The sequence below is a fragment of the Pristis pectinata genome, chromosome 34, assembly GCF_009764475.1.
Source record: "Pristis pectinata isolate sPriPec2 chromosome 34, sPriPec2.1.pri, whole genome shotgun sequence".
NCBI lineage: Eukaryota > Metazoa > Chordata > Chondrichthyes > Rhinopristiformes > Pristidae > Pristis > Pristis pectinata.
This window is the reverse complement of record NC_067438.1, coordinates 3764589-3789537: the sequence shown is the minus strand read 5'-3', so window position 1 is coordinate 3789537 and position 24949 is coordinate 3764589. Positions and strand designations below refer to the sequence as shown.

The following is a 24949-nucleotide window of genomic DNA, read 5'->3' as shown; positions in this document are numbered from 1 at the left end:
TCCACTTAACACGAATCCTACATTAATCTAGTTTGTTATTCTCCCCACACTCCCATTGACTCCCACCCCCCCCCCCCCCCCCGCCCACACACTGGGGGCAATTTACAGCAACCGATTAACCTACCGACCCACACATCTTTGGGATGCGGGAGGGAATGCCATAACGCATGTACCACCAGACTTAAGGACAGCTTCTACCCCATGGTGATAAGACTATTGAACGGTTCCCTTATACAATAAGATGGACTCTGACCTCACAATCTACCTTGTGACCTTGCACCTTATTGCACTGCAGTTTCTCTGTAGCTGTGACACTTTACTCTGTACTGTTATTGTTTTTACCTGTACTACCTCAATGCACTCTGTACTAACCCAATGTAACTGCACTGTGTAATGAATTGACCTGTACCATCAGTATGCAAAACAAGCTTTTCACTGTACCTCGGTACAAGTGACAATAATAAACCAATACCAATACCAACCGGGGAGGATCCCACACGGTCACAGGGAGAACCCGCAAACTCCGCACAGACAGAGGTCGGGATTGAACCTGGGTCTCTGGCACTGAGAGGCAGCGGCTCTACCCGCTGCGCCACTGTTCTTGCCAGACAGCCCAGAGGAAGGGTCTCAATCCAAAACGTCAACCGTGCATCCCCCGCCACGGATGCTGCTCGACCTGCTGAGTTCCTCCAGCACCTTGTGTGTTGCCCCAGATTCCAGCATCTGCAGTCACTGGTGCCTCGGCAGCATGACGCTGACAGGTGGCTTTTTCACCAGAGCCTTCGGTACTTGGTATATTGTTGTCACATGTACCGGGATACAGGGAAAGGCTTGTGTTGTGTGCCATCAGACAGATCATTCCGTCCATAACTACATCAAGTTAGGGCAAAAGGAAAAAAATATAACCGGTGAATGATTATTTTTGTACGACAGGCTACGCTGAGACAGGAAGGGCTGCTCAGTCAGTTCAAGAAAAGCCGAGCTATCGCTATCCACACCTCTGCTGCCCTGTCTGACCAATCGGAGCCAACCAGAGGCCTACCTCAGTCGCCAGCATCGAGGGCCAGAGCCAAGGACCCCAGTAAAGGTAACTGTGGGGATTCACGGTTTCCCGTGATGCAAGTTAAAACGGAAACGGAAAATGGCACTGCAGCCGGTCACTTATCCTTCGGCAGCACTGATCCGAAACCAAAACACCGCAGATGTTACAAAATCCAAGGTAAAACCATGCTGGGAATACTCAGCAGGTCAGTCAGGATCTTGTGTAGAGAGAAACAGTTCGTGTTTCAGGTCAGTGATTTTTCATCTGAACTGTTCCATGCCAGTTCCCGAAACGTTAACTCTGCTTTTCCTATCCATAGATGCTGCTTGGCTTGACGAGCATTTCCAGCATTTTCTGCTTTTGTTACCGAAATAGATTAACTGGTTAACCTTCTTGATGTTTCTGAGATCTTGCTGTGCACAAAATGGCTGCCATCCTCGTCTGCTGAAGAGTTACCAGATTTAGTACTTAAAACAAAATAATGCAGAGGCTGGGAATTGACAGAGAGAGCTCTGGACTGGATTCCACTCTCCGAGTTACATTTCTTCTCATGATGCCACCTCAGATGCCAATACTTCTGATATCATCGGCTGTTCCACGCTCCGTAACCCACAGTTCCACTTCTCGTCCTCGTCCCTCGCTCCAGCATTCCTGCTCTCACCCCCTTTCCCTTCATCCCACTGAGCAGGGCCTGTAGCTACCAAAGGCTTTTGGTTAGGATGAAGATCCTGCCTACCCTCTAAGTGAGAGGGGGGAGTGGAGGTGGGTGAAAAATGCCTCTTGAGGGAGAGCAGAGAGTTCTGTACTCTGTCCCAGACAAGATTTAGAGATGTACAGCACAGAAACAGCTCCCTCTGCCCACCAAGTTCACGTCATCAAGTGCCCATTGACACTAATCGTCCACTAATCCCATTTTAATCTCCCCACATTCCCGTCAACTCCCCTTTCCTAAATCCTTCCATTTATTAACACACCAGGGGTGACCCGCAGTGGCCAATTAACCTACCAGCCCCCATGTCTTTGGGGTGCGGAAAGAAACTGGAAGCAACCCACGCAGCCGCAGGGTGGGCATGCAAATTCCACACGGACAGCACCGGAGGTCAGGATCGAACCCGGGTCTCCGGCACCGCGAGGAGGCAGCTGCCCCACAGGGCCGCTCTTGAGCGACATCATTGAGAAGCACCATCAGGTGATCATCACGTTGATGTTCGTGGGAGTTTGCCGACAGCATCGGCCAGTGCTCCTACACTTGGATCACTTTGGTGCCCTCAAATTGTGAAAGGTGCACGACAATGTTCTTTTTTTCTATTCCAGATTCCCTTGCAGAGGTTCTCAAGGAACTGCAGGTGTTGAGTGCAGCAGTGATTGCAGACCAAGAGGACAGAGAGGTGACAGAGGAGGAGGAAGAGACAGAGTAGGAGGGAAAGAACTTTTCCTTGAAGATCACTACCTGACTGATGATCAAAAGATTCCACAAACAAGATTAGTTGATAACTCGTGTCGAAGACTAAAGGTTGGAGCTCGTTCCTCCAGCAGCTCTCTGAAGTAGTTCTTCATCACGCTGGTTTCCCTGTGGCACAGACTGGGATAGCTGAGGCTCATCTGATGGTGCTCCTGCCTCTGAGACAACGCTGCAAGGTTTCGTTCCTAGTCCAGTGACTTGAGCACAAAAATCCAAAGCTGCAGCCCCAGTGCGCAGTCGGAAGCTGTTCATCAACACAGATGAGACGTTAAACCAGCGTTAAAAATGGTTACACACTGGGACACTGTTTGAGTCAATGTAGGGGATGATTGCATACTAAATTGTAACCCCATTACCAGCCAAAGACCTAACTTTGTGGAAGTTTAAGTCTGACAGCTGCTTTGTTTTATACACCGTACCATGGTTTAACCAAAATGTTTCACTAACCAGTTTTCAGCTGTTGCAATATTTCTGATAGGTTGGCTCTAATTCCTCTATTTTATCACTGCAAACTAAAGAGTTTATATTTTGAATAAAATTGTTTTTTTAATAATAAATCACATCATCAATTTTAATTCAGTTTGCTGTTTCGGCTATTAGCAAAGCTGGGTTTTGAGCAGATTCAGCAAGGCTGCCTGTGCAATGACAGACTACAGTGAAGGACTCAATTCCAGAGATTACTGGAACGAAGGAGATGACAGAAATCCCAGTTCAAGGGTTTAGATATAGATAGATATTTATTTATTAGTCACATGTACATCGAAACACACAGTGAAATGCATCTTTTTTTTGCATAGAGTGTTCTGGGGGCAGCCCGCAAGTGTCGCCACACTTCTGGCGCCAACATAGCACGCCCACAGCTTCCTTACCCGTACATCTTTGGAATGTGGAAGGAAACCGGAGCACCCGGAGGAAACCCACGCAGACATGGGGAGAACGTACAAACTCCTTACGGACAGTGGCTGGAATTGGACCCAGGTCACTGGTGCTGTAATAGCGTTATGCTATCTGCTACACTACCGTGCCTGCCATGCAACAACATGAGCAGAAAAGGTATGGAGTTGGGGGTATGGTATTGTGGAAGGGATACTTGGTTCATTTACAGATGGGCAAGCAGTGGGTTGCCACAGGGATCAGTGTGACATTCACAATCTATATTAATGACGTGGATGAAGGGATCTAGAACTAGCGGGCATGGTTTCAGAATGAGGGGTCACCCATTTAAGGTCAACATGATGAGAAATTTCTTCTCTGAGGTTCATGAACCTTTATCAGAGATCTTTGGCATCAGAATCGTTGAATATATTCACGACAAAGATGAGCGCACAGAGACTGGTGCTGCCGTCTCAGATCCAGGGACCCAGGTTCGATCCTGACCCTGGCTTTCTCTGGCTGCTCCAGTTTCCTCGCACATCCCAAACCTGATAGTTAATTGGCGGCTGTGAAATTAACCCCTGGTGCAAGCAAGTGGCAAAAATAATCGAAGGGGAGTTGAGGGACATGTGCGAGGAGGATGGGGACTGGTGGGCTTGCTCTGAGGACAGCTAGCGTGGAACCAAGGGGTTGAACGGCTTGTGTTGTAATAAGCAAAAAAAACTGATATGCATTTGAATCAAGGGGGCCAGGGGTACAAGGAGGTAAAAGGCAAGTGGTGGACTGGCCATTTTCTGATGGCAGAGCAGGTTTGAGGGGCTGATTAGCCCCAAGGGATATGGGGAGTAACAGGAGAGTGGTGATTGGCCTTGTTCTTATGAATGGCAGAGCAGGTTTGAGAGGCTGATTCCTACCCGTTCCTTGTGCTCTTATTCCTGTTTTACAGGATCGTGTGTGAAGATTGCCTGCTGGGTTTCCTACATTACAATAGGGACCAAAATTACTTAGGAACATCCTGTGGTTTTGAAAGGCATTATGGAAATGTAGACCTTTCATTTCTGTGAGCATTCCACAGCTTTGAGATCCTGGGGAAAAAAGGAATTAATTAGAATGGAGAACACAAAGAGGAGTCTTGTTTCCAGTAGAATGGGGTATTGGCTGAACTATTTTCATGTAAAATGTAACCAGAGCAGAGCAACTTGAGATTCAAGGACCACTAAAGTATCAAATAAGGTGAGAACATAAGAAATAGGAGCAGGAGGAGGCCATCTGGCCCGTCGAGCCTGCTCCGCCATTCAATAAGATAGTGGCTGATCTGGCCGTGGACTCAGGTCCACCTACCTGCCTTTTCCCCATAACAATTCCACTACTAGGCAAGAATCTATCTAACTGTGTCTTAAATATATTTAATGAGGTAGCCTCTACTGCTTCCCTGGGCAGAGAATTCCACAGATTCACTACACTACTCTCTGGGGAAAAACAGTTTCTACCCATCTCTGTCCTAAATCTGTCCCCCCAAATCCTGAGACTATGTCCCTGAGTTCTAGTCTCACCTACCAGTGGAAACAACCTTCCTGCCTCTATCTTATCTATCCCTTTCATAAATCTATGTTTCTCTACGTTCCTCTCTCATTCTTCTGTATTCCAGCGAGTATAGTTCTAGGTGACTCAATCTCTCCTCATAAACTAACCCCCTCATCTCTGGAATCAAACTGCTGAACCTCCTCTGCACCACCTCCAAGGCCAGTATATTTTTTCTCAAGTGTGGAGACCAGAACTGCACGCAGTACTCCAGGTGCAGCCTCACTAGTACCCCGTCTGGTTGCAGCATAAATTCCCTGCTCTTAAATTCAGTCCCTCCAGCAATGAAGGCCAGCAGTCCATTTGCCTTCTTGATAACCTGTTGCACCTGCAAACCAACCTTCTGCGATTCATGCACAAGCCCTCCCGAGTTCCTCTGCACAACGGCACGCTGCAATCTTTCACCATTTAGGTAATAATCTGATCTTCTATTTTTCCTTCCAAAGTGGATGACCTCACATTTGCCAACATTGTGCCCCATCTGCCAGGCTCTTGCCCACGCACTGAACCTACCTATATCGCTCTGCACAATTTGCTTTTCCACTCAATTTAGTGTCATCAGCAAACTTAGGTACACGACACTCGGTCCCCTCTTCCAAATCGTTAATGTATATCATGAACAGTTGTGGGCCCAGCACCGACCCCTGCGGCACCCCGCTCACCACTGATGAGAAACACCCATTTATCCCGACTGTCTCTATTGGTTAACCAATCCTCTATCCATGCTAATACCCTACCCCCAACTCCAAGCATCCTTCTCTTATGGATAAGTCTTTTATGCGGCACCTTATCAAATGCCTTCGGGAAATCCAAGTATACAACATCCACCCGTTTCCCTCCATCCACTGCGCTCATTTTATCCTCAAAGAACTCCAATAGGTTTGTCAAACAGGACCTGCCCTGAAATGTTAACAGTTTCTCTTTTCACAGATGCCTCCTGACCTGCTGAGTCCCAACACTTTGTTTTTGCTGTGCATTCCTAATTCCTCGCTTACAAAAGTTAAAAAAAAGGACAGAACATGGGGACTGGCACTACAAACGAATCATTTGTATTCACTACAGCCATACCCCCAGAACCTTCTGACGTTGCATGCTAGAGACCCCAGTGATAAATTCAGGCTGTAGCTCTGTCCTCCCCTGAAGGCAATCCCAGTGTGTTAAGCAGAACCGTATCTGAATAGCTGTCTTTTATATGCAAACCCGTCAGCACAAGGTAACACATAGAATTTTCTTAATATATCTTCAAATTAATTAGTCAGATGAATTATGAGGAGAGATTGGATAAGTTGGGTTTGTTTTTCTTGGAGCAGAGGAAAGAGACCTGATAGAGGTGTATAAAATTATGACAGGCACAGACAGGGTGAATGGGAAATCTTCCCCATATAATCAGAGGGCATAGTTTTAGGGCAAGGGGTAAGAGGCCTAGTGGGGAGCGGAGCAAGAGTTTTTTTCACTCAGAAGGTGGTTGGAATCCGGATCACACTGGCAGAGATTCTCACATTTTGGTATCTGGCTGAGGACTTGAATCACCAAGGCATAGAAGGGATTAGTTAAATGGGTATTCGATGGTTGGCATGGACATGGTGGGCTGAAGGGCCTGCTTCTGTCCTGTATGTACCTACAAGTGTCCAAATCACAAATAGGCATCATTTGGAAAATGTAACTTTTCAAGGCATCTGTACAAAATTAATATTTATTTATTCCCCCCCCCCCCCTACAGAGACGATCAACTTGTACAAATCTATTAGAAGCTTGAAACAAAAGCAGAAATCACAGCAAACCATCAGCAGGTCAGGAGCATCAGGAGGGAGAGAAGTTTGGGTCAGCCTCCTTGCATCAGAATTTGTCCCCGAAGCCAACGTTCTCGGTTTTTGTTTCGGATTTCCAGCATCTGCGGTTTTTTGTGTTGCAGTCAGAGGGTTAAAAACAACCGTCCCAGAACAGATTGAACGGACAATGTTTACAGCACGAACAAATGCTTGGAGGTTGCCGGGTACAAGAATAGTTAATGGTCCGTGAAATTCTCTGCAAATGCTAAGGAGATTGATAACTTAATTAAAAGAGTAAATACCTGGGTACTGATTGATTAGAGAATTATGGATCCGGGACTGTTTTAAGAATCCATCTGTGGTAATTAAGCTGTAAAATAGACATAACTGCAGAGAGCAACTTGTCCATCACGAGGCAAAGGAGATGTTGTGAAGTAATGTTCTCTCATCCTCAGTATCCTCATTGGGGAGTTACCTCAGACAGTGGACATCTGGTTCTGGTAGACAGGAAACATTAGGTCCACCCTGAAATATCTCCCATGCTATCCAAGGCCTCAACAGCAGGCAGAAGAGCTGGTGGGTACTATGGTAGTAGTTGTAAGTTGAGAGAGTGAAATACCCATGTGGTGAAACTTGGTCACTTGGGAAAACTGTCAGCAGAATCAGTTCCACAAGATCACAAGATAAGGGAGCAGAAGCAGGCCATTCGGCCCATCGAGTCTGCTCCAAGGAAAAGGGAAAAAGAAATGGGGTGGGAAAAAAAGAGAGAAAAAAAAACTATTCTAATCCCATTTGCCAGCCTTATCCCCATATCCCTTGATACCCTGACTATTTAGATATCTGTCTATCTCCTCCTTGAACACCCCCACTGATCTGGCCTCCACTGCTGTGCGTGGCAAGGAGTTCCACAATTTCACCACCCTCTGGGTAAAGAAACTTCTCCTCATCTCTGTCTTGAAACTGTACCCTCTAATTCTAAGATTGTGCCCTCTGGTCCTGGACACGCCCACCAAGGGAAACAGCCTAGCCACATCTACTCTATCCTTACCTGTCAACATTTTAAATGTCGCTACGAGGTCCCCTCTCATCCTTCTGTACTCCAGCGAGTACAGTCCAAGAGCCGACAAACGCTCATCGTACTTAAGCCCTTTCATTCCTGGAATCATTCTCGTAAATCTCCTCTGAACCCTCTCCAACGTCAGCACATCCTTCCTAAGATGCGGGGCCCAAAACTGCGCACAGTATTCCAAATGAGGCCTCACTAGCGCCCCGTAGAGCCTCATCAACACTTCCTTACTTTTATACACTATACCTCTCGAGATGAATGCCAACATAGCATTCGCTTTCTTAACCACCGATCCAACCTGGTGGTTAACTTTTAAGGTATCTTGTATAAGTACCCCCAAGTCCCTTTGTACTACCGCACTATCAATCTTCTCTCCTTCTAGATAATAATCTACCCGCTTATTTCTACTTCCAAAGTGTACAACTGCACATTTCTCAACATTGAATCTCATCTGCCATTTTCTTGCCCATTCTCCTAAACTGTCTAGGTCCCTCTGCATTCTTTCTATTTCCTCTATGCTCCCTACTCCTCCACTTATCTTGGTGTCATCCGCAAACTTAGCCACACAACCATTTATTCCATCATCCAAATCATTGATGTACAAGGTAAAAAGGAGAGGCCCCAACACCGACCCTTGCGGCACACCACTAGTAACCGGTAACCAACCAGAACGAGATCCTTTTATTTCCACCCTTTGCTTCCTGCCAACCAGCCAATTCTCCACCCATTTTGCTACCCTGCCCATAATTCCATGACCTCTCATCTTATTAATCAGTCTCTTGTGAGGCACCTTATCAAAGGCCTTTTGAAAGTCTAAATACACAACATCTACCGCCTCTCCCTTATCCACCCTACCTGTGATTTCTTCAAAAAACTCCAATAGGTTGGTCAGACAGGACCTCCCCTTCACAAAACCATGTTGACTAGGTCCTATCTTGCCTTGCGCCTCTAGGTATTCGGTAACCTCCTCCTTGAGGATAGACTCCAATAATTTTCCCACCACTGACGTCAGACTAATAGGTCTGTAATTGCCTTTGTGCTGCCTCCCACCTTTCTTATATAACCCCTGTACCTGACTGGCTCAGCACCAAAGCCAGGATGCTGCACAACTGAAGTGGGAAATGGAGGTGGTACTGTTGCAACCAACAGACCAGATGCAAAGGTAAAGGACAAAATGGGTGGGAGCTGGAATGGTACATACGATGAGCGTTTGTCGGCTCTTGGACTGTACTCACTGGAGTACAGAAGAATGAGAGGGGACCTCATAGAAACATTTCAAATGTTTAAAGGACTGGACAGAGTAGATGTGGCTAAGCTGTTTCCCTTGGTGGGTGAGTCCAGGACTAGAGGGCATGGTCTTAGAATTAGAGGGTACCCATTTAGAACAGAAATGAGAAGAAATTTCTTTAGCCAGAGGGTGGTAGATCTGTGGAATTCATTGCCATGTACAGCTGTGGAGGCCCGATCATTAGGGGTGTTTAAGGAGGAGATTGATAGGTATCTAATGAGTCAGGGGATATGGGGAAAAGGCCAGGAATTGGGGCTAGGTCGGAATAGTTTAGCTCATGGTGAGAAGGCAGAGCAGACTCAATGGGCCGAATGGTCTACTTCTGCTCCCTTGTCTTGTGACCTCAGTGGAAGAGGACACAAGGAGCAGTAGAGAGATAGGTTTGGGAAACAGGATTTAACTCCTCACCGAACCCTGAAAAGACACGAGAAGCTGGGATCATAGTGAGAACCCAGGACTGACACCCAGACCAGAGGACTCTCGGTCTGAGTGTCGGAGAACAAAGGGAAGCCACAAAGCTGACTGAGATTGATCGCCTTTGTGTCCTGATGATCAGGATACTGTGCAAGCTCTGAGTGCTTGCAGTTTGTCTCAATACTTACGACTTTCAACAGAGCTAAGTTTACCTTTCACCAGTCGTCAGTAGTGTGAATTCTGGACATTTGCTCCATTAGAAGCTTCCTATTTTTGCTCACATCACAGCAGTCCTTTCATTGACGGGATGTTCTAGGAACCTGCTGGACACCAGTGATTTCACTGGCTTCGGGACATCCTGAGATTGTCGATGACAGTGTACAAATGCAAGTTTCTCAAGTCTTACAAACCTGTATAAATTGACTCCCACACACAAAAAAACCTAAAAACTTACTGGAAAAGGTACAAACAGCATATGACATTCCCACATCATGTACTCCAGGACATACAAGATATTCAGCACACCGGTCAATACAAGGTGGCAGTGACTTTTGTGGAAGGGACACCTCTTGCAAAATGGGGGAACTCTTTACCCAGCATCCACAGCAGCAGAGAATGTGCTCTATCATCTGCAATTGAACACTTGCCCACCTTCAACAGTGGAGCGGCTTTCCCCGGTGTGGATACTGGATAAGAGATGGTCGTCCTACTAAAATTCTTTGTACATGTAAGTAAAAATAAGGACACCTACATATTACATTTTATTCATTTTAATTGGAAAACTGCATTTTTTGTCTTTTTTTTAAATTATATTGTGGATTTACAGCATTATTAGAAGTCCTATGTCTGGTTTTAAAACAGTCACCGCTTCTTCTTCTTCTTAGCTGCAGCTGGTTGTGTCGAAGCTGCCGCTGCAGAAGCCCGCTTCCTCCCTTTCCCCTCCGGCTTGCTGTCGACGACCTCGTCCCCATCCAGACGGTACTTCACCACGTCCACCGTCTGCTGGAGAATCCCCGTCAGGATGAATTCAGCATTCACCACGGGGATCCCGGCATCGCGGGCAGCTTTGCACTTGGGGAGGTCACCAGGGCACGAAATCACCAGCGTTTTCTCCTGTCATCGATTCAAGGCACAAATATGGGGTTAGAAGCTCAGCTTTATTATTATTGAGAAATCCCACCAAGCCTTCCACCCCAAGGGACAGGGTCATTGCACAGTGCAGGACACCAGGAATTTGGGGCATAGATAAGGTGGATGGTCACAGTCCTTTATCCCAGGATAGGGGAGTCTAAAACTAGGGGGTGTAGGTTTAAGTTGAGAGGGGAAAGATTTAAAAAGGAGCCAAGAGGCAACTTTTTCCACACAGAGGGTGGTGGGTCTATGGGAACGAGCTGCCAGAGGAAGTTGTAGAGGCAGGTAAAATTACACTGTTTAAAAGACATTTAGACAGGTGCATGGACAGGAAAGGTTTAGAAGGATATGGGCCAAACACAGGCGAATGGGAAGAGGGAGGCACCTTGATCGGCATGGACAAGTTGGGCAGAAGGGCCTGTTTCCATGCTGTGTAACTCTGTGAAGGAAGCTGCATTTGTGTTAGTGCAGTCGGTGTTTTGACCACAATGTCCATAAGATGAAGGATTTGTTAGTAGTGACAGAAAGAGATGGATTTTGATTAAGTCACAAAGGGCTATTTCTGTCCTTTCTGTGAATAGTTTCATGGGATTTTTTTCCAAAACGAGAAAAAGGGGGCCTCCAATATCTGACTAAAAGGAATGGTGCACTGCAGACAGTGCTGTGCTCCCTCAGTACTGCACAGGCTGCCTATCAAGATTGGGTGCTCCGGTCACTGGAGTGGGGCGTGAACCCATCACCTCTGCTTCCTATCTACTGGCAAGAGAGAAATCTGGACACACTCAACCTGATCTGGTATTCGTGACTCAAAATGCTGGGGCACGTTGTTGCAACTCTCTGACAACGCTTTAAGGTCCCTCCTCAAGTGATCCTTACGGACTTTGGGTGGTCCTTTCGAGGGAGCATTGCAGCATAAGTGCCGTCTTCAAGGATACAGTGAACCCAAGGCTAGCCTGAACACTCACGTGGTGTAAAAGAACCTGTCATGCTACTTCAAAGTTCTCCCTGCTGGCCCGGACAATACCTATCCCGTAGTGGGTATCAGTGACAGGGCATCACTTTTCACACTGCCGTCCGCGGGAGATTGCTCTGCAGGTTTTCCTACACTACAAGTGGTGACCACACTTCAGAAGTTCTCCCAGTGGCTGCAAAGCAATTTGGAACATCCCGCTGGTGTAAAAGGTGAGACTGAATCCCACGTTGCAAAAGGAAGCAGGTCGACCCATTGTGCAGGTGCAAGGTCCAGACACTGCCCTTTCCCAAGGCTCTTTTCCCAAGTGATGCAAACTAACACAAATAGAAAGACATCTCCATTACGTTGTGATATGGTGGTAAAGGCATTCTTCCCTTTATTAGTCGAGCCACTGGGTTCAAGAGTCAGGAAGTTATGTTGCAGCTTTATAAAACTCTGGTTAGGCCACATCTGCAGTATTGCATTCAGTTCTGGTTGCCCCGTTATAGGAAGAATGTGGAGGCTTTGGGGAGGGTGCAGAAGAGGTTCACCAGGATGCTGCCTGGATTAGAGGGCACGGGCTATAAGGAGAGGTTGGACAACCTTGGTTTGTTTTCTCTGGAGCAGCGGAGGCTGAGGGGAGACCTGATAGAGGTTTAATAGATTATGACAGGCATACAGCACATACCCGGTATCTTTTTCCTGGGGTCGAACTGTCTAATACCAGAGGGCATGTATTTAAGGTGAGGGGATAAAAGTTCAAAGGAGGTGTGTGGGCCAAACTTCTTTTATCTTACACAGAGAGAGGTGGGTGCCTGGAATGTGCTGCCGGGGGTGGCGGTGGAGGCAGATATGATAGAGGAGTTTAAGAGACTCTTAGACACAGGAATGTACAGAGAATGGAGGGATGTGGACATCGTGTAGGCAGAAGGGATTAGTTTAGTTAGGGGTTTAATTAGCAGTTACCAGCACTGTGGGCTGCAGGGCCTGTTCCTGTGCTGTACTGTTACATCTTAACAGCAAGTGCTTCCTTTCTAATGCCAGCACAGGTTCCCCCCGCTCTCCCCTTTGAGGACTAGCAGCCATAACACTGCGGGCTTCACCTGCAGCAAGACCCACGCAGCGACCACGTAGTCTCACCTTATACGCTCTCGGCATCTTGGGCAGCACAGTCGCTCCGCTGCACCGCAGGATGGTCCCCATCTGGCTGGGATCGGGCTGCACCCCCGCCGTCACATGGATCCGGTAATCCTGGCGGGATTAGGGAGAAAGATATTAAGATATTTATTTATTAGTCACATGTACATCGAAACACACAGTGAAATACATCTTTTTGCGTTGCTAAAAATGTGCTGGGGGCAGCCCGCAAGTGTCGCCATGCTTTGGGTGCCAACATAGCATGCCCCCAGCTCCTAACTCGTACATCTTTAGAATGTGGGAGGAAACCAGAGCACCCAGAGGAAACCTATGCAGACACGGGGAGAACATACAAACTCCTTACAGGCAGCAGCGGGAATTGAACCCGGGTCACTGGCGCCGTAATAGCGTTACGCTACCCGCGATGCTTCCGTGCCACAACAAACAAATGGCGGCTTAGCCCTCCGCAGCTTCAGGTTTCGACGTGTAACGGAAATGCCAACGCATCCAGGCGTGACATCCAAGCAGCAGACAGCGGTCAGGAGTTGGGTCCCTGAGTAACGCCGGGGATCGGCTGCATCGTGTTTGCTGGGCGTCAACAGCCCAGTAAATACGACGAGACACAAGCTTCCTTCCCCTTCCTCTTCACCTCACCCTCCTCTCCCTTTCTACTTCATTTATTTACCACACTTCCCCTGAAATCCAGCTCAACCAGCACCCCCCCCAGCTAACGGATTAAAACTACCCTCGTTAGCATGACTGTAGTGGCAAACACACTCCACCTCATTACTACTCCCATCTATCCTTACGTACTTCCAGTTGCAGGTTCAAGTCCCCCTCTAGAGCCTTAAGCACAGCTCTGGTTGCCCTGCTGTAGGAAGGATGTCATTACGCTTGAGAGGGTACAAAAATGATTTATGTTACCGGGACTGGAGGGCTTGTGTTATAAGGGGAGACTGATAGGCTGGGACTGTTTTACATGGAATTATAGAGGCCAAGGAACGACCTTACAGAGGTTTATAAAATCACGAGGGGCATAGATAAGGTGAATTATCGCAGTCTTTTCCCCAGGGTAGGGGAGTCCAAAACTAGAGGGCTTAGGTTTAAGGTGAGAGGGGGAAGATGTAAAAGGGATCTGAGGTGGTGGGTCTATGGAACGAGCTGCCAGAGGAAGTGGGAGAGGTGGGTACAATTACAGCATTTAAAAGACATTTGGACAGGTGCATGGATAGGACAGGTTTAGAGGGATATGGGCTAAAGGGAGGCAAATGGGACGAGCTCAGTTAGGTAACTTGCACAAGTTGGGTTGAAAGGCCTGGTTCCATGCTGTATAACAGCATGGGATGAGCACACAGTACAGCCCTTCACTTTCTGCCTGGGTTAGGTCACTCTCCTGTGTCCCCGGTTGCCCCTCTGACATCCCACTCCTCCTCCCGTGCTACCGGGATGTGCTGGCACTCACCCGCAGCAGTGGCTGCTCCTTGGCTTTCTGAAGGGAGTCCTTGAGCTTGAAGTTGAAGTTCTGCTCCTGGTCACGGTCGTCTAGCAAGAAGCTGCGGGGAGAGAGGAAGTAGCTGTTCTTCCCGCTCTACTCCAGGATGATGGGCCGGCAGGTCGGTTTGAGAGAGAGCCAGAGCCCAACAGCGAATGAGAATACAGAATATAATTAAAAAAACCTCACAAGCCGAGCAAAACACAGTGATCAAAAGTAGTACGTTAACATGATGCAACTGATGTAGCCATTCAAAGGGGGTTTGATTAACCATCACCTCTTTATGTTCACAGGTTCACACACTTCCAGATTTAATCCAGGCAGTACCAGTGCAATAATGAGGGAGCCCCACTCTGCTGGACAGTGCCGAGGGAGCAGTGCACTGCGGGACAGCCAGCACCGAGGGCGCCTTTTGCTGATGATTTTAATCACCTGAGAGGTCTGCCCTGCCTTGGTATGATCCTATGAGGGAGGACATTCAGCCTATCGTGTCCACGTCTGCTGGGAAAACGCTCTTGATCCAGGGCTTGTTTTGTGAAAGTGACATAAAATATCTTTTCCTCTGGAAAAAGTCCCATGGCTCCATGAAGTCATTCGTGTGAAACGTTCCATCCAAAAGAAAGTGTTCTGCATTGTGTTATTGTTTTTCCTTTTGTACTAGCTCGATGTACTTGTGTATGCAATGATCTGTCTGGATGGCACACAAGCAAAGCTTTTCACTGTACCTTGGTACTTGCGACAATAATAAACTAATTATCGATTATCCCCAACAGTTCAGCACACACTGTTCCAGGAGTCAATTCCCAGGAATAGGACACAAACCTTCTGACCGAAGAGGGGAGGGGAGTTGGCCAACACATCCCGGGAGGGAATAAGGTGAAGTTGGAAACTGAACTGGAACTAACCTAGGAGGGCCATTCATTTCCCAGCTGGTTAAATGCCAGAGAAGGCAGCACAAGTAAAATGTCAATGCCGGCCTTACGAGCAAAGAAAACTACTCACCTTCCTCAACCACTCAGGCGTGACTACAGGGATACCCCTGGCAACGGCGCATAGGAACTTCACGGTGCGTCGGATCCGGTCTGTGACCAGGTGAGTGCTGTCGTGCACGCACTCCACAACCTCGCCCCCGAGCTGCATGATCACCTTCATCCCGTCCTCGTCCACCAGTCCTGTGAACATGACCTGGGAGAGGAGGGAGGGGAGATTAACAGGAGCGGGGAAGAGATGGAGAGAGGAGTCTTAAAAAGAAGTTTCAACTTTGCAAAAATGTATAAAATAGTGAGCCAGTTCATGGATAAAGGACTGAGGGGAGGGTTAGCCCACAACCCACTGCTCAGGGGTATTGCCGTAAGCGATCAGTGAATATTGTGTGCTGAGTTACATGTGTGGTTAATGGGCAGCAGAGTGGAGCCTCACAGCTCCAGAGACCCGAGTTCAATCCTGACCTCTGGTGCTGTCTGTGTGGAGGTCACATGCAGATAAGGTCACAATTCACCATGCCCCTCGTGATTTTATACATCTCTGTAAGGTCGTTCCTTGGCCTCTATATTCCTTGTAAAACAGTCCCAGCCTATCCAGTCTCTCCTTATAACACAAGCCCTCCACGTTCTCCGAAACCACGTGGGTTTCCCCCGGGTGCTCTGGTTTCCTCCCACAGCCCCGACCTGATGGTCGGTAGGTTAGCCGGCCGCTGTAGATTGCCCCAACACTATGGGTGATATCATCTGGAGCGAAACGATGGGGAGAATAAGATGGGATCAGTGTAAATGGGTGCTCGATGGTCAGAGTGGACGTGTTGGGCCCCGGGTGCCTGTATCCCGGCTGCATGACTCTGTGAAAGGTAGTAAAATATTAGTGGCAACCTGAAACCTTACAAGGTACAGAGGGACCAAGAAACAATCTGCTGGAGGAACTCAGCAGGTCGAGCAGCAGGTTGTGTGGGGGTGGGGGGGTGGAAAACAGAAATGGGAAAGCAATCAGGTCCTGACGCAGGGTTTCAACCCGAAATGTCGACAGTGCCTTCCCACCCCGTAGATGCTGCCCCACCTGCTGAGTTTTTTTTAATTCCAAAATAAACTTTATTCATCATAAAAAGCAAATTGTATACAACAATAAAACAGTGCAAACCTTTACATTCGTGTAAGGATCAATCATTAGTGTTACCTTTTTATAAAAAAAAACACAGCACCGATGCCACTCGTGTGGCTCCTGGGGTGATACCCCAATCCCATATTTACAATATTTAAGAGGCTTCCTCGCCTGACCCCCCCCCCCACCCTCCTGTGGCAGAAGAACCCTAACCTGTAGTCCTTCCCCACTGAGCCCTTGTGTTGGCTGCACCCAGCTTCAGTGCGTCCCTCAGCACGTACTCCTGCAGCCTGGAAGGTGCCAGTCAGCAGCATTCCCCTACGGACATCTCACAGTGCTGGGAGACCAGCAAGTTTCAGGCAGACCAAAGGGTGTCTTCCTTCAGCAGGTTGTTTGTTGCTTGAGATTCTTGTGTCTGCCAAGATACAGAGGGAGCTGCCGGGTCCAACAACCACAGTTAAGTGACAGTAACTTGCTGTCATCCTTACTGTCCAGCAGGACACTGTCTCCCCACAACATAACGATTACTCCCCGTACCCTGAAGCTCCCTCCCCCGACCCTGGCGTGACATTGCCCTGTATTTGGAGTTACTACACAAGCAGACAAAACCTAGTACGTTTCTGCAGCTTAAGAAGAGGTCGGGAAGCTTCATCAGGGATTTTGACCGTGCTTGTTTCTACACATGCCAAGGGGAACACCCAGCTGGTACTCACCTTGGGAAGAGTGAGACTCTCCGGGAGGGAGGCTGAGGACGAGGAAGGGGAGAGCTGGCACGCCTGCCGACGGGTTTTAATCTGCTGTGGCGTGGTTTCTTTCCCACTGTCGGGTTGACTCACTGCCCTAGAGCGCCGCAGCCGCCCCAAGGACAACTCCGCCTCTTGCGAAGAGGGCTGTGTACACTCCTGAAACACGAGGGGAACGATTGCTTTAACGGGTCTGCGAGCTGGCATAATTGGTGCAGTTAAGAAGGTAGCTTGTCTTTGAGTTATCTCCCCGACGGCGTTAACACACTGTACCCTCCACACTGAGAAGGCATTATGAACAATACAGGGCACAACATAATGATGATGATCCAGGGACCAGTTCAAATCCTGCCTCAGCTGTCAGGGAATTTAAATTCAGCTGAAAGACCAAATCTACAATAAAATGAGTAATGATGGGGACAAAACTATCAAACTATCTTGTAAAAATTGAGATTGGTTCATCAACGTTTTTTTTAAGAGAAGATATCTTACCTGGTCTGGTCTACCTCCAGACCCACTTAACTATGTGATCAACTCTCAGTTGCCTTATGGAACCTGGTAGCAAGCCATTCATTTGACAGGATGGGCAACGAACGCAGACCTTTCCGGCTGCACCCACGTCCCGAATCAGCCCTTGGGTGAACGGCTGAGGCCCCATTCAGTAAATTCACTATACTGCCCACTTTCTGCCCTGGATATTCTAACAGTAGGGCAAGTGTCACAGTGGGACTGGACCACAACCTCACCACACTCCAGGTGTGGCTGGTGGATGGTGTCAGATATGGTTCTGATCGAGGTTTCTGCGCAATACCAAGGGACTGCTGCAGTGTTGGGGGCGCCGACTCTACCTAGACCTTCCTGGCCATTTTTCTTCACTGCTGTTGGTGAGGAGAACTTTCTGCAACCTTTGCTCAAATACAGTGAAGCCAAAAATATTTCATAGTCTGTGAAGTAACTTGAGAGATTCCAAGAACATGAAACATCTTACATAAATTCTAGGGATCAGCAGCAAGAAACCTGGCCTGGTTTGACTCAAATGATGATCCCTAACCCATCCAACAGACCCAAGCTGCTCTAGATGCAGCCAAGCCACATTAAGCAGGGCATCTACTCACTGAGCTAAACAAAGGGCCAAAATAAATGAGTCTTTAGAAGTCACGTAACATTCATATGGAAGCTTGGCTTAAAGTATTGCGCACAATCCTATGTCTCCTTACTTCAAAATGAGTTGGAAGGTGCAAGGAAAGTCTGAGGGATGATAAGAGAACACAGATTGATGCAAACTACCAGGAAGGACTAAGCAGGCTGAGCACATTTCTCTCAAGAAAAAAGAATACGGGACGGGAGGTGGGCGATCAAACGGAGCTCTTAAAAGCACAAAACTGTAGAATTGTTATGGCATCAGAATAAGCCATACAGCCCAAGAAGTCTTTGCTGGTTTTTTGCGGACAGCATCACTCCTACTCTTTTGACTTCAGGAAGCAGGTGGACCACATGCCCCTGTATGTAACAAGGTACTGAGGTCGAGATGGTAGAGAGCTTCACGTTCCTAGGTGTCAACATCACCAATAGCTTTTCTTGGTCCAGCCACGTAGATGCTATGGCCAAGAAAGCTCACCAGCACCCCTACTTCCTCAGAAGGCTAAGGATATTTGGCATGCCACCAATTTTGATTCATGCACCATAGAAAGCATCTTAACCAGATGCACCACAGCTTGGTACAGCAACTGCTCTGCCCAAGACTGCAAGAAACTGCAGAAAGTTGTGGACACAGCTCAGCATATCACGGAAACCAGCCTCCCCTACATGGACTCCTTCTCGCTGCCTCAGTAAAGCAGCCAACATAATCAAAGACCCCACCCACCCTGGACATTCTCTCTTCTCCCCCCTTCCAATGGGCAGAAGATACAAAAGCTTGAAAACACACGCCACCTGGCTTAAGGACAGCTTCTATCCTGCTGCTATAAGATTCTTGAACAGATCTCTTGTATGTTAAAGATGAATTCTTGACCTCACAATCTGTCTCATCTTGGCCCTTGTACCTTATTCTCTGCCTGCACTGCGCTCTCTCTGCAACTGTAACACTATACTGTTATTGCTTTTCCCTTGTACTACCTCAAAGTAATGAAATTATTTGTATGCATGGCACACAGAACAGTTTTCCACTGTACCTCAGTACATGTGACAATAATAAACCAATTCCAAATTACTCTTTCAAGTGCTACCCAATTCCCTTTCAGAGACTCCGCCTGGTTCTTTTCCCACAGACAGTCAATACCAGACCATTCCTGCTTTCTGCACCACAGGAATTTTCCCCTGAATTCCACTTATACTGAGGCCAACATTTTAAATCTGCACCCCATAATTTTTTAAACTGCCCACTATTCAGAACAGCTTCCTTTTATTTAGCCGATCCAAAGCTGTCATGACCTTGCACGGAGTTCCAGAAGGTTTCATTGTGGTAGAGGTGGAGACCATGGTTGCACTTGTGGGACTGTGCAAAACTACAGGCCACAAGTCTGGAAGTGCTGCTAATAAAACCAACAATCATTCAGGAAAAATACATACTTTAAGCCAAGCTTCCATACGAATGGTACGTGACTTCTAAAGACTCATTTATTTGCTTACCCGAAACAAGGTAATCTCTGTCAAAAGGAGTGCATTTTAGGATAAAAGAAGAACAAAACAACAGCTTGTCCTGGTCCAGCCAGGTAGATGCTATGGAGGAATTCAGCGGGTCAGGCACCATCTGTGAAGGGAATTGTTTTGGGTCAAGACCCTTCATTTGCACAGATGAAGGGCCTCCGTGAAGGGTGGATGCAGTCCAGACGAATAGTCTTGATCTGAAACATTGACTGCCCATTTCCCTCCAACAGATGCTATCTGACCTGCTGAGTTCCTTCAGCAATTTGTTTTTTGATCTGAATTCCAGCATCTGCAGTCTCTTGTGTCTCCACTTTAGGATAAGTAGGAGGGAGGGAGGAACTGGAGTGTATGTTGCTGGGGTGGGGTGAAGAGGGCTGGGAGGGTGCTCGCATGGAGCATAAACACCAGCAGGAGGGGATAAATGGCGCTGTGAACACAGCCCAGTCCGTCACGCAAACCAGCCTCCCCTACAATGACTCTGCCCACACTTCCCAATGCCTCTGGAAATCATTCTCTCTTCTCCCCTCTCCTGCTGGGCAGAAGATACAAAAGCCTGAAAGCACGTACCACCAGGCTCAAGGATAGCTTCCATCCTGCTGTTGTCAGACTCTTGAACGGACCTCTCATACACTAAAAGGAGAACTCTGGATCTGTGTCATGGTCCATGCACTTTATTTGTCTACCTGCACTGCACTTTACTATGACAATAAACTCCACTTCTCAATTTTCTCTGCAACTGTAAAACTATATTCTGCTTCCCGTTTTACCATCTTGATATAATTACGTTTGTGATAATCTACCTGGAGGGCATGCTACGCTTTGCACTACAATGGACTTTGTTACTTTTGTTCTAATTGTGTTCTTTCTTGTAAAAATTGTGTACATCTTACATTTATGTCTTTCTTGTAAGTGCTGTTCATCTGATGCTCTGTGCCTGTGATGCTGCTGCAAGTAAGTTTTTCATTGCACCTGTGCACACATGGATGTGCATGTGATGATAAACTCGACCTTGATGGCATGTGAAAGCTTTTCACTGCATCTGGGTACCAGTGACAATAATAAACCAAGGAGGGAGTCACTGACCTGTGTCCTCCTGCCTCTGCCTGTGGGCTGCTGCTGTGGTGGGCTCTCAGTCTGTGGGGTGACCTCCTGTGGGGCAGCCACAGACCTCCGCCTGCCTTTACGCTGTGGGGGGTCCTGGGGGCTCTGGTCCGGAGGGCAGAGGTGGTCGTCAGCGGTGGTGGCGGACTGGGAGGAGGACTTCTGCCTGCCCCTGCCTCTCTTCGGCCTGGTCGGCGTCTCTTCAGCCGTTGGGGTCTCGGCCCCCTCCTCGCGGCCCGGTTGCTGGGACTTCCTGCGGGAAGGGCGGGCCTCCCGGCTCGGTTCCTCGCCACTGCCCGCGCCAGGGACGGGCGCCTCTTCCTGTCGCCCGGCGCTGGGGTCCGAGCCGGCGGCTCTCGGCTTCGCCCTGCCGCGTCTCTTTCCCACCCGGCCCGCGGCCCGGCTGCTCTCCTCGGCATCGTGTCCGGCTGCTTCCCCCAGGCTCGCCCGGCCCCCGTGCTCCGGCAGGGTCTGGGACCCTCCCTCCCTGACCTCTGCTGCGGGCTCTGCCCTGCTCCCTCCCCCGGTCCTCTGTGGGCTGCCTGCCGGCCCGAGGGTCGAGTGATCCCCGGGGTTCACCTCCCCCAGAGATGCCGGGGCTTCTTCGGGCTCCCCTGCCCGCTCCTCCTCCTCGACGGCCCCCTCATGGGTGCAGAACGGCTGGGTCTCCTCGTTGGCCCAGCGCTCCTCGACCTCGGGTCCCCCGCGCTCTTGCTCGCAGGGCTCTGACGGACGTCCACGCAGTGGCGCAGCTGTGTCCGTAGCCTCGGTCACCAGCGGCTGCGTGTCCTTCTCCTCCTTGCTGCTCCCTGCCCCAGGGACACCTAAGACAGAAGACACAAGAGACTGCAGACACTGGAATCCAGAGCAACAGGACATCTATAGATGCGCTGCAGAAAGTATCCTGACTGGTTGTGTCACTGCCCGGTACAGCAATTCCAACATTTGGGAACGCAGGACACTGCAGGAAGTTGTGGACAGAGCCCAGTCCACCACGGGCACAGCTGGGACTCAACACCTCCCTCTGTGACTCGATCTTTCACTTCCTGACCAACAGACCGCAAACAGTCAAACAGTGAGGATCGGCAGCAACACCTCCACCACGATTATTCTCAACACTGGTGCCCCACAAGGCTGCATCCTCAGCCCTCTACTCTGCTCCCTATACACTGACGACTGCGTGGCCAGATTCTGCTCTAACTCCACCTACAGGTTTGCAGATGACACCACTGTAGTGGGCTGAATCTCAAATAATGATGAGTTGGAGTATGGGAAGGAGATAGAGAGCCTGGTGACATGGTGTCATGACAACAACCTTTCCCTCAGCAGAACAAAAGAGCTGGTCATTGATTTCAGGAAGTGGGGGACAGTGCACATGCTCCGGTTTACATCAACAGCACTGGGGTCGAGAGGGTTGAGAGCTTCGAGTTCCTCGGAGTGAACATCACCAAAAGCCTGACTTGGTCCAACCACGTACACATCGCCACCTAGAAAGCTCACCAGCACCTCTACTTCCTCAGGAGGTTAAAGAAATTTGGCATGTCCCCCTTGACCCTCACCAATTCTTATCGATGCACCGTAGAAAGCATACTATCCGGTGGCATCACGGAATGGCAACTGCTCTGCCTGGGACTCCAGAGAGTTGTGGGCACAGCTCAGCACATCACAGAAACCAGCCTCTCCTCCATGGACTCTGTCTATACTTCTTGCTGCCTCGGTAAAGCAGACAACATAACCAAAGACCCAACCTGCCCTGGACATTCTCTCTTCTTCCCCCTTCTACTGGGCAGAAGATACAAAAGACCTAAAGCACTTACCACCAGGCTCAAAGACAGCTTCTATCCCGCTGTTGTAAGACTACTGAACGGTTCCCTAGTACAATAAGATGGACTTGACCTCACAATCTACCTCGTTATGACCTTGCACCTTATTGTCTGCCTGCACTGCACTTTCTCTGTAATTGTAACACTTTATTCTGCATTCTGTTATTATTTTACCTTGTACTACCTCAATGCACTATTTAGTGAATGGTATGCAAGACAACTTTTTCACTGTACCTCAGTACATGTGATAATGATAAACCAATTTAACTCCCCACCACTGACAGCATCGACAGGAGGTGCTGCCTCAAAAGGAGCATCTATCATCAAGGATCCCCACCATCCGGGTCATGCCATCTTCTCACTGCTACCGTCCAACAGGAGGTACAGAAGCCTGAAGTCCCGTACCACCGGGTTCAGGAACAGCTACTTTCCTATAGCCATCAGGTTCTTGAACCAACTGCACAACCTTAACCCTACCTCAGCAACAGAACACTACGCACCACCTCTTGCCACAGACTTGTCTCCGATCGTGTTTTGCAGTTGGTTTTTCTTCACTGTCTTGTGTAATTTATGTCGTGTGTGTGTGTGTGGTCTTAACCTACGAGCCTGTGATGCTGCTGCAAGCAAGTTTTTCCATTATATTGTACCTCACTATACCTGTGCACATAAGAATAAACTCGACTGGACTTGAGTGCTGGAGGAACTCAGCGGGTCAGGCAGCATCTGTGGAGGGAAATGGACAGTCGACGTTTCAGGTGGAGACCCTTCATCTGGACTGAACATTTCCCTTCACAAATGCTGCCTGACCTGCTGAGTTCCTCCAGCATTGTTTTCAAGACAGAACGTGATTGGGCTTAGTCCACTGGTCAACATGTTCCCTCCGACAGACGCACGTTTACTGGGCTTCTCGTGGTTCAGTAGATCAAGGCATCTGTCAGGCTATCTCTCGGGAGATGCACCCCCTGTTAGACTTGCCCTCTCAGCCACCCTGCTCCCTGGGTCACTTGGAAGTGTCCAAGTGTGGTTCAGTGTCAGGTCACAGTGTCGGGATCCTGCTGTGCCCTGAGCCATCCAGCATCTGCAAGGCACAGGTCAGAGAGAACAGTACAGCACAGGAACAGGCCCTTTGGCCCATCGTGTCTGCGCCAACCGTGATGCCAAATTGAACAAGTCTCATCTGTCTGCACGTGATCCGTATCTGTCCATTCCCAGCTTGTTCACGTCTGTGTAAATGCCTCTTAAATGTTACTTTTGTATCTGCTTCCACCACCGCTCCTGGCAGCATGTTTCAGGCACCAAATCACAAGACAGGGGAGTAGAAGCAGGCCATTCGGCCCATAGTGTCTGCTCCAAGGAAAAGGGAAAAAAAGAAATGAGAAATGGGGAATGGGTGGGGGGAATGCTCTCTGTGTTTAAAAAAAAACTTGACCCTACCCTATGTATGCCTCTCGTAATTTTATAAACCTCTATCAGGTCTCCCCTCAGCCTCCAACACTCCAGAGAAAACAACCCAAGTTTGTCCAACCTCTCCTTAGGTCATGCTCTCCAATACAGGCTACTCCCCGCAAGCATGTTACTGTTCAGTACTGTCAAACCCCTCCACCTCTCTTCCTTACCTTCTCCCTGACCAAGTGGTTTCCCAGGATCAGAGCCAGAAGTGAAAGACTCTGGAAAAAAATACCAAACACGTGACACTTAAACAAAGAAAAGAGGTTCAGTCTTTGTAGACATCGATCTAACGAACTTTACTGATTCCACATGGACATATTAAATACAGGGAGGAAGGAATGCCGTATTTTACACCTTAGCAGCTGGTGTGCCAATTAATGGTCATCTTAAAACAAAGCTGCATCAATTGCCTTGGCTGTGAAAGGTGATGCATAAATAAAAGCCGCCTCTTGCTCCATTGCCTTCCCGGCACATAGACTCTATGGAAAATGGATAGGAAGGGTTTAGAGGGATATGGGCCAAACGTGGGCAAATGGGCATCTTGGTCAGCATGGATCAGTTGGGCTGAAGGGCCTGTTTCTGTGCTGTATGACTCAGAATGCAATCACAGCAAATATCAGATCACATGAGTTAATTATGCTTGAGCTGTGTGGTGTCTATGTCACCGTAAAACTAAAGGAAAAACCCAGCCACTTTTAAAAATAAAAATGAAAACGCAGCTATTAAACCACTATGTGCCCCCCTTTCATTATATTACACAGATACTAAATACAGCACCAGATCTTCTAACACCTGGCTAATGGTTCACAGTGACAAGGAGCAGTCAAGAGCCAAGGGAAATGGCCAGGAGCAGAGAGCAGGGAAAGGAATGAAGGGGGAAAAGAGGATT

At 48.4% G+C, this 24949-nt stretch overlaps 2 protein-coding genes across 3 annotated transcripts in view; one reads left to right on the top strand and one right to left on the bottom strand.

Annotated features, from left to right (window-relative positions):
* Positions 1-3077, top strand: part of cchcr1 (coiled-coil alpha-helical rod protein 1) — a 36988-nt gene extending 33911 nt beyond the window's left edge. The window contains exons 15-16 of one of the 2 annotated variants that reach the window (XR_007958621.1): positions 934-1087; positions 2357-3001. Coding sequence is in view for 1 of the 2 variants with exons in the window: in XM_052043759.1 (XP_051899719.1) it covers positions 934-1087; positions 2357-2460 (258 nt within the window). In the remaining variant the exon portion in view is untranslated. Of the gene's footprint in view, positions 1-933; positions 1088-2356 lie in introns of both variants that reach the window. The other variant, XM_052043759.1, reaches the window with a different exon arrangement.
* Positions 3078-10270: 7193 nt separating this feature from the next.
* Positions 10271-24534, bottom strand: mdc1 (mediator of DNA damage checkpoint 1). The gene is made up of 8 exons (XM_052043523.1): positions 24522-24534; positions 24228-24278; positions 20771-21612; positions 17012-17200; positions 15210-15392; positions 14178-14303; positions 12719-12829; positions 10271-10608 (listed from the first exon to the last, which is right to left on the bottom strand). Exons 1-8 carry the CDS (start codon positions 24532-24534, stop codon positions 10357-10359), a joined length of 1767 nt encoding a protein of 588 aa, XP_051899483.1. The 3' UTR covers positions 10271-10356.
* Between the last annotated feature and the right edge of the window lie 415 nt (positions 24535-24949).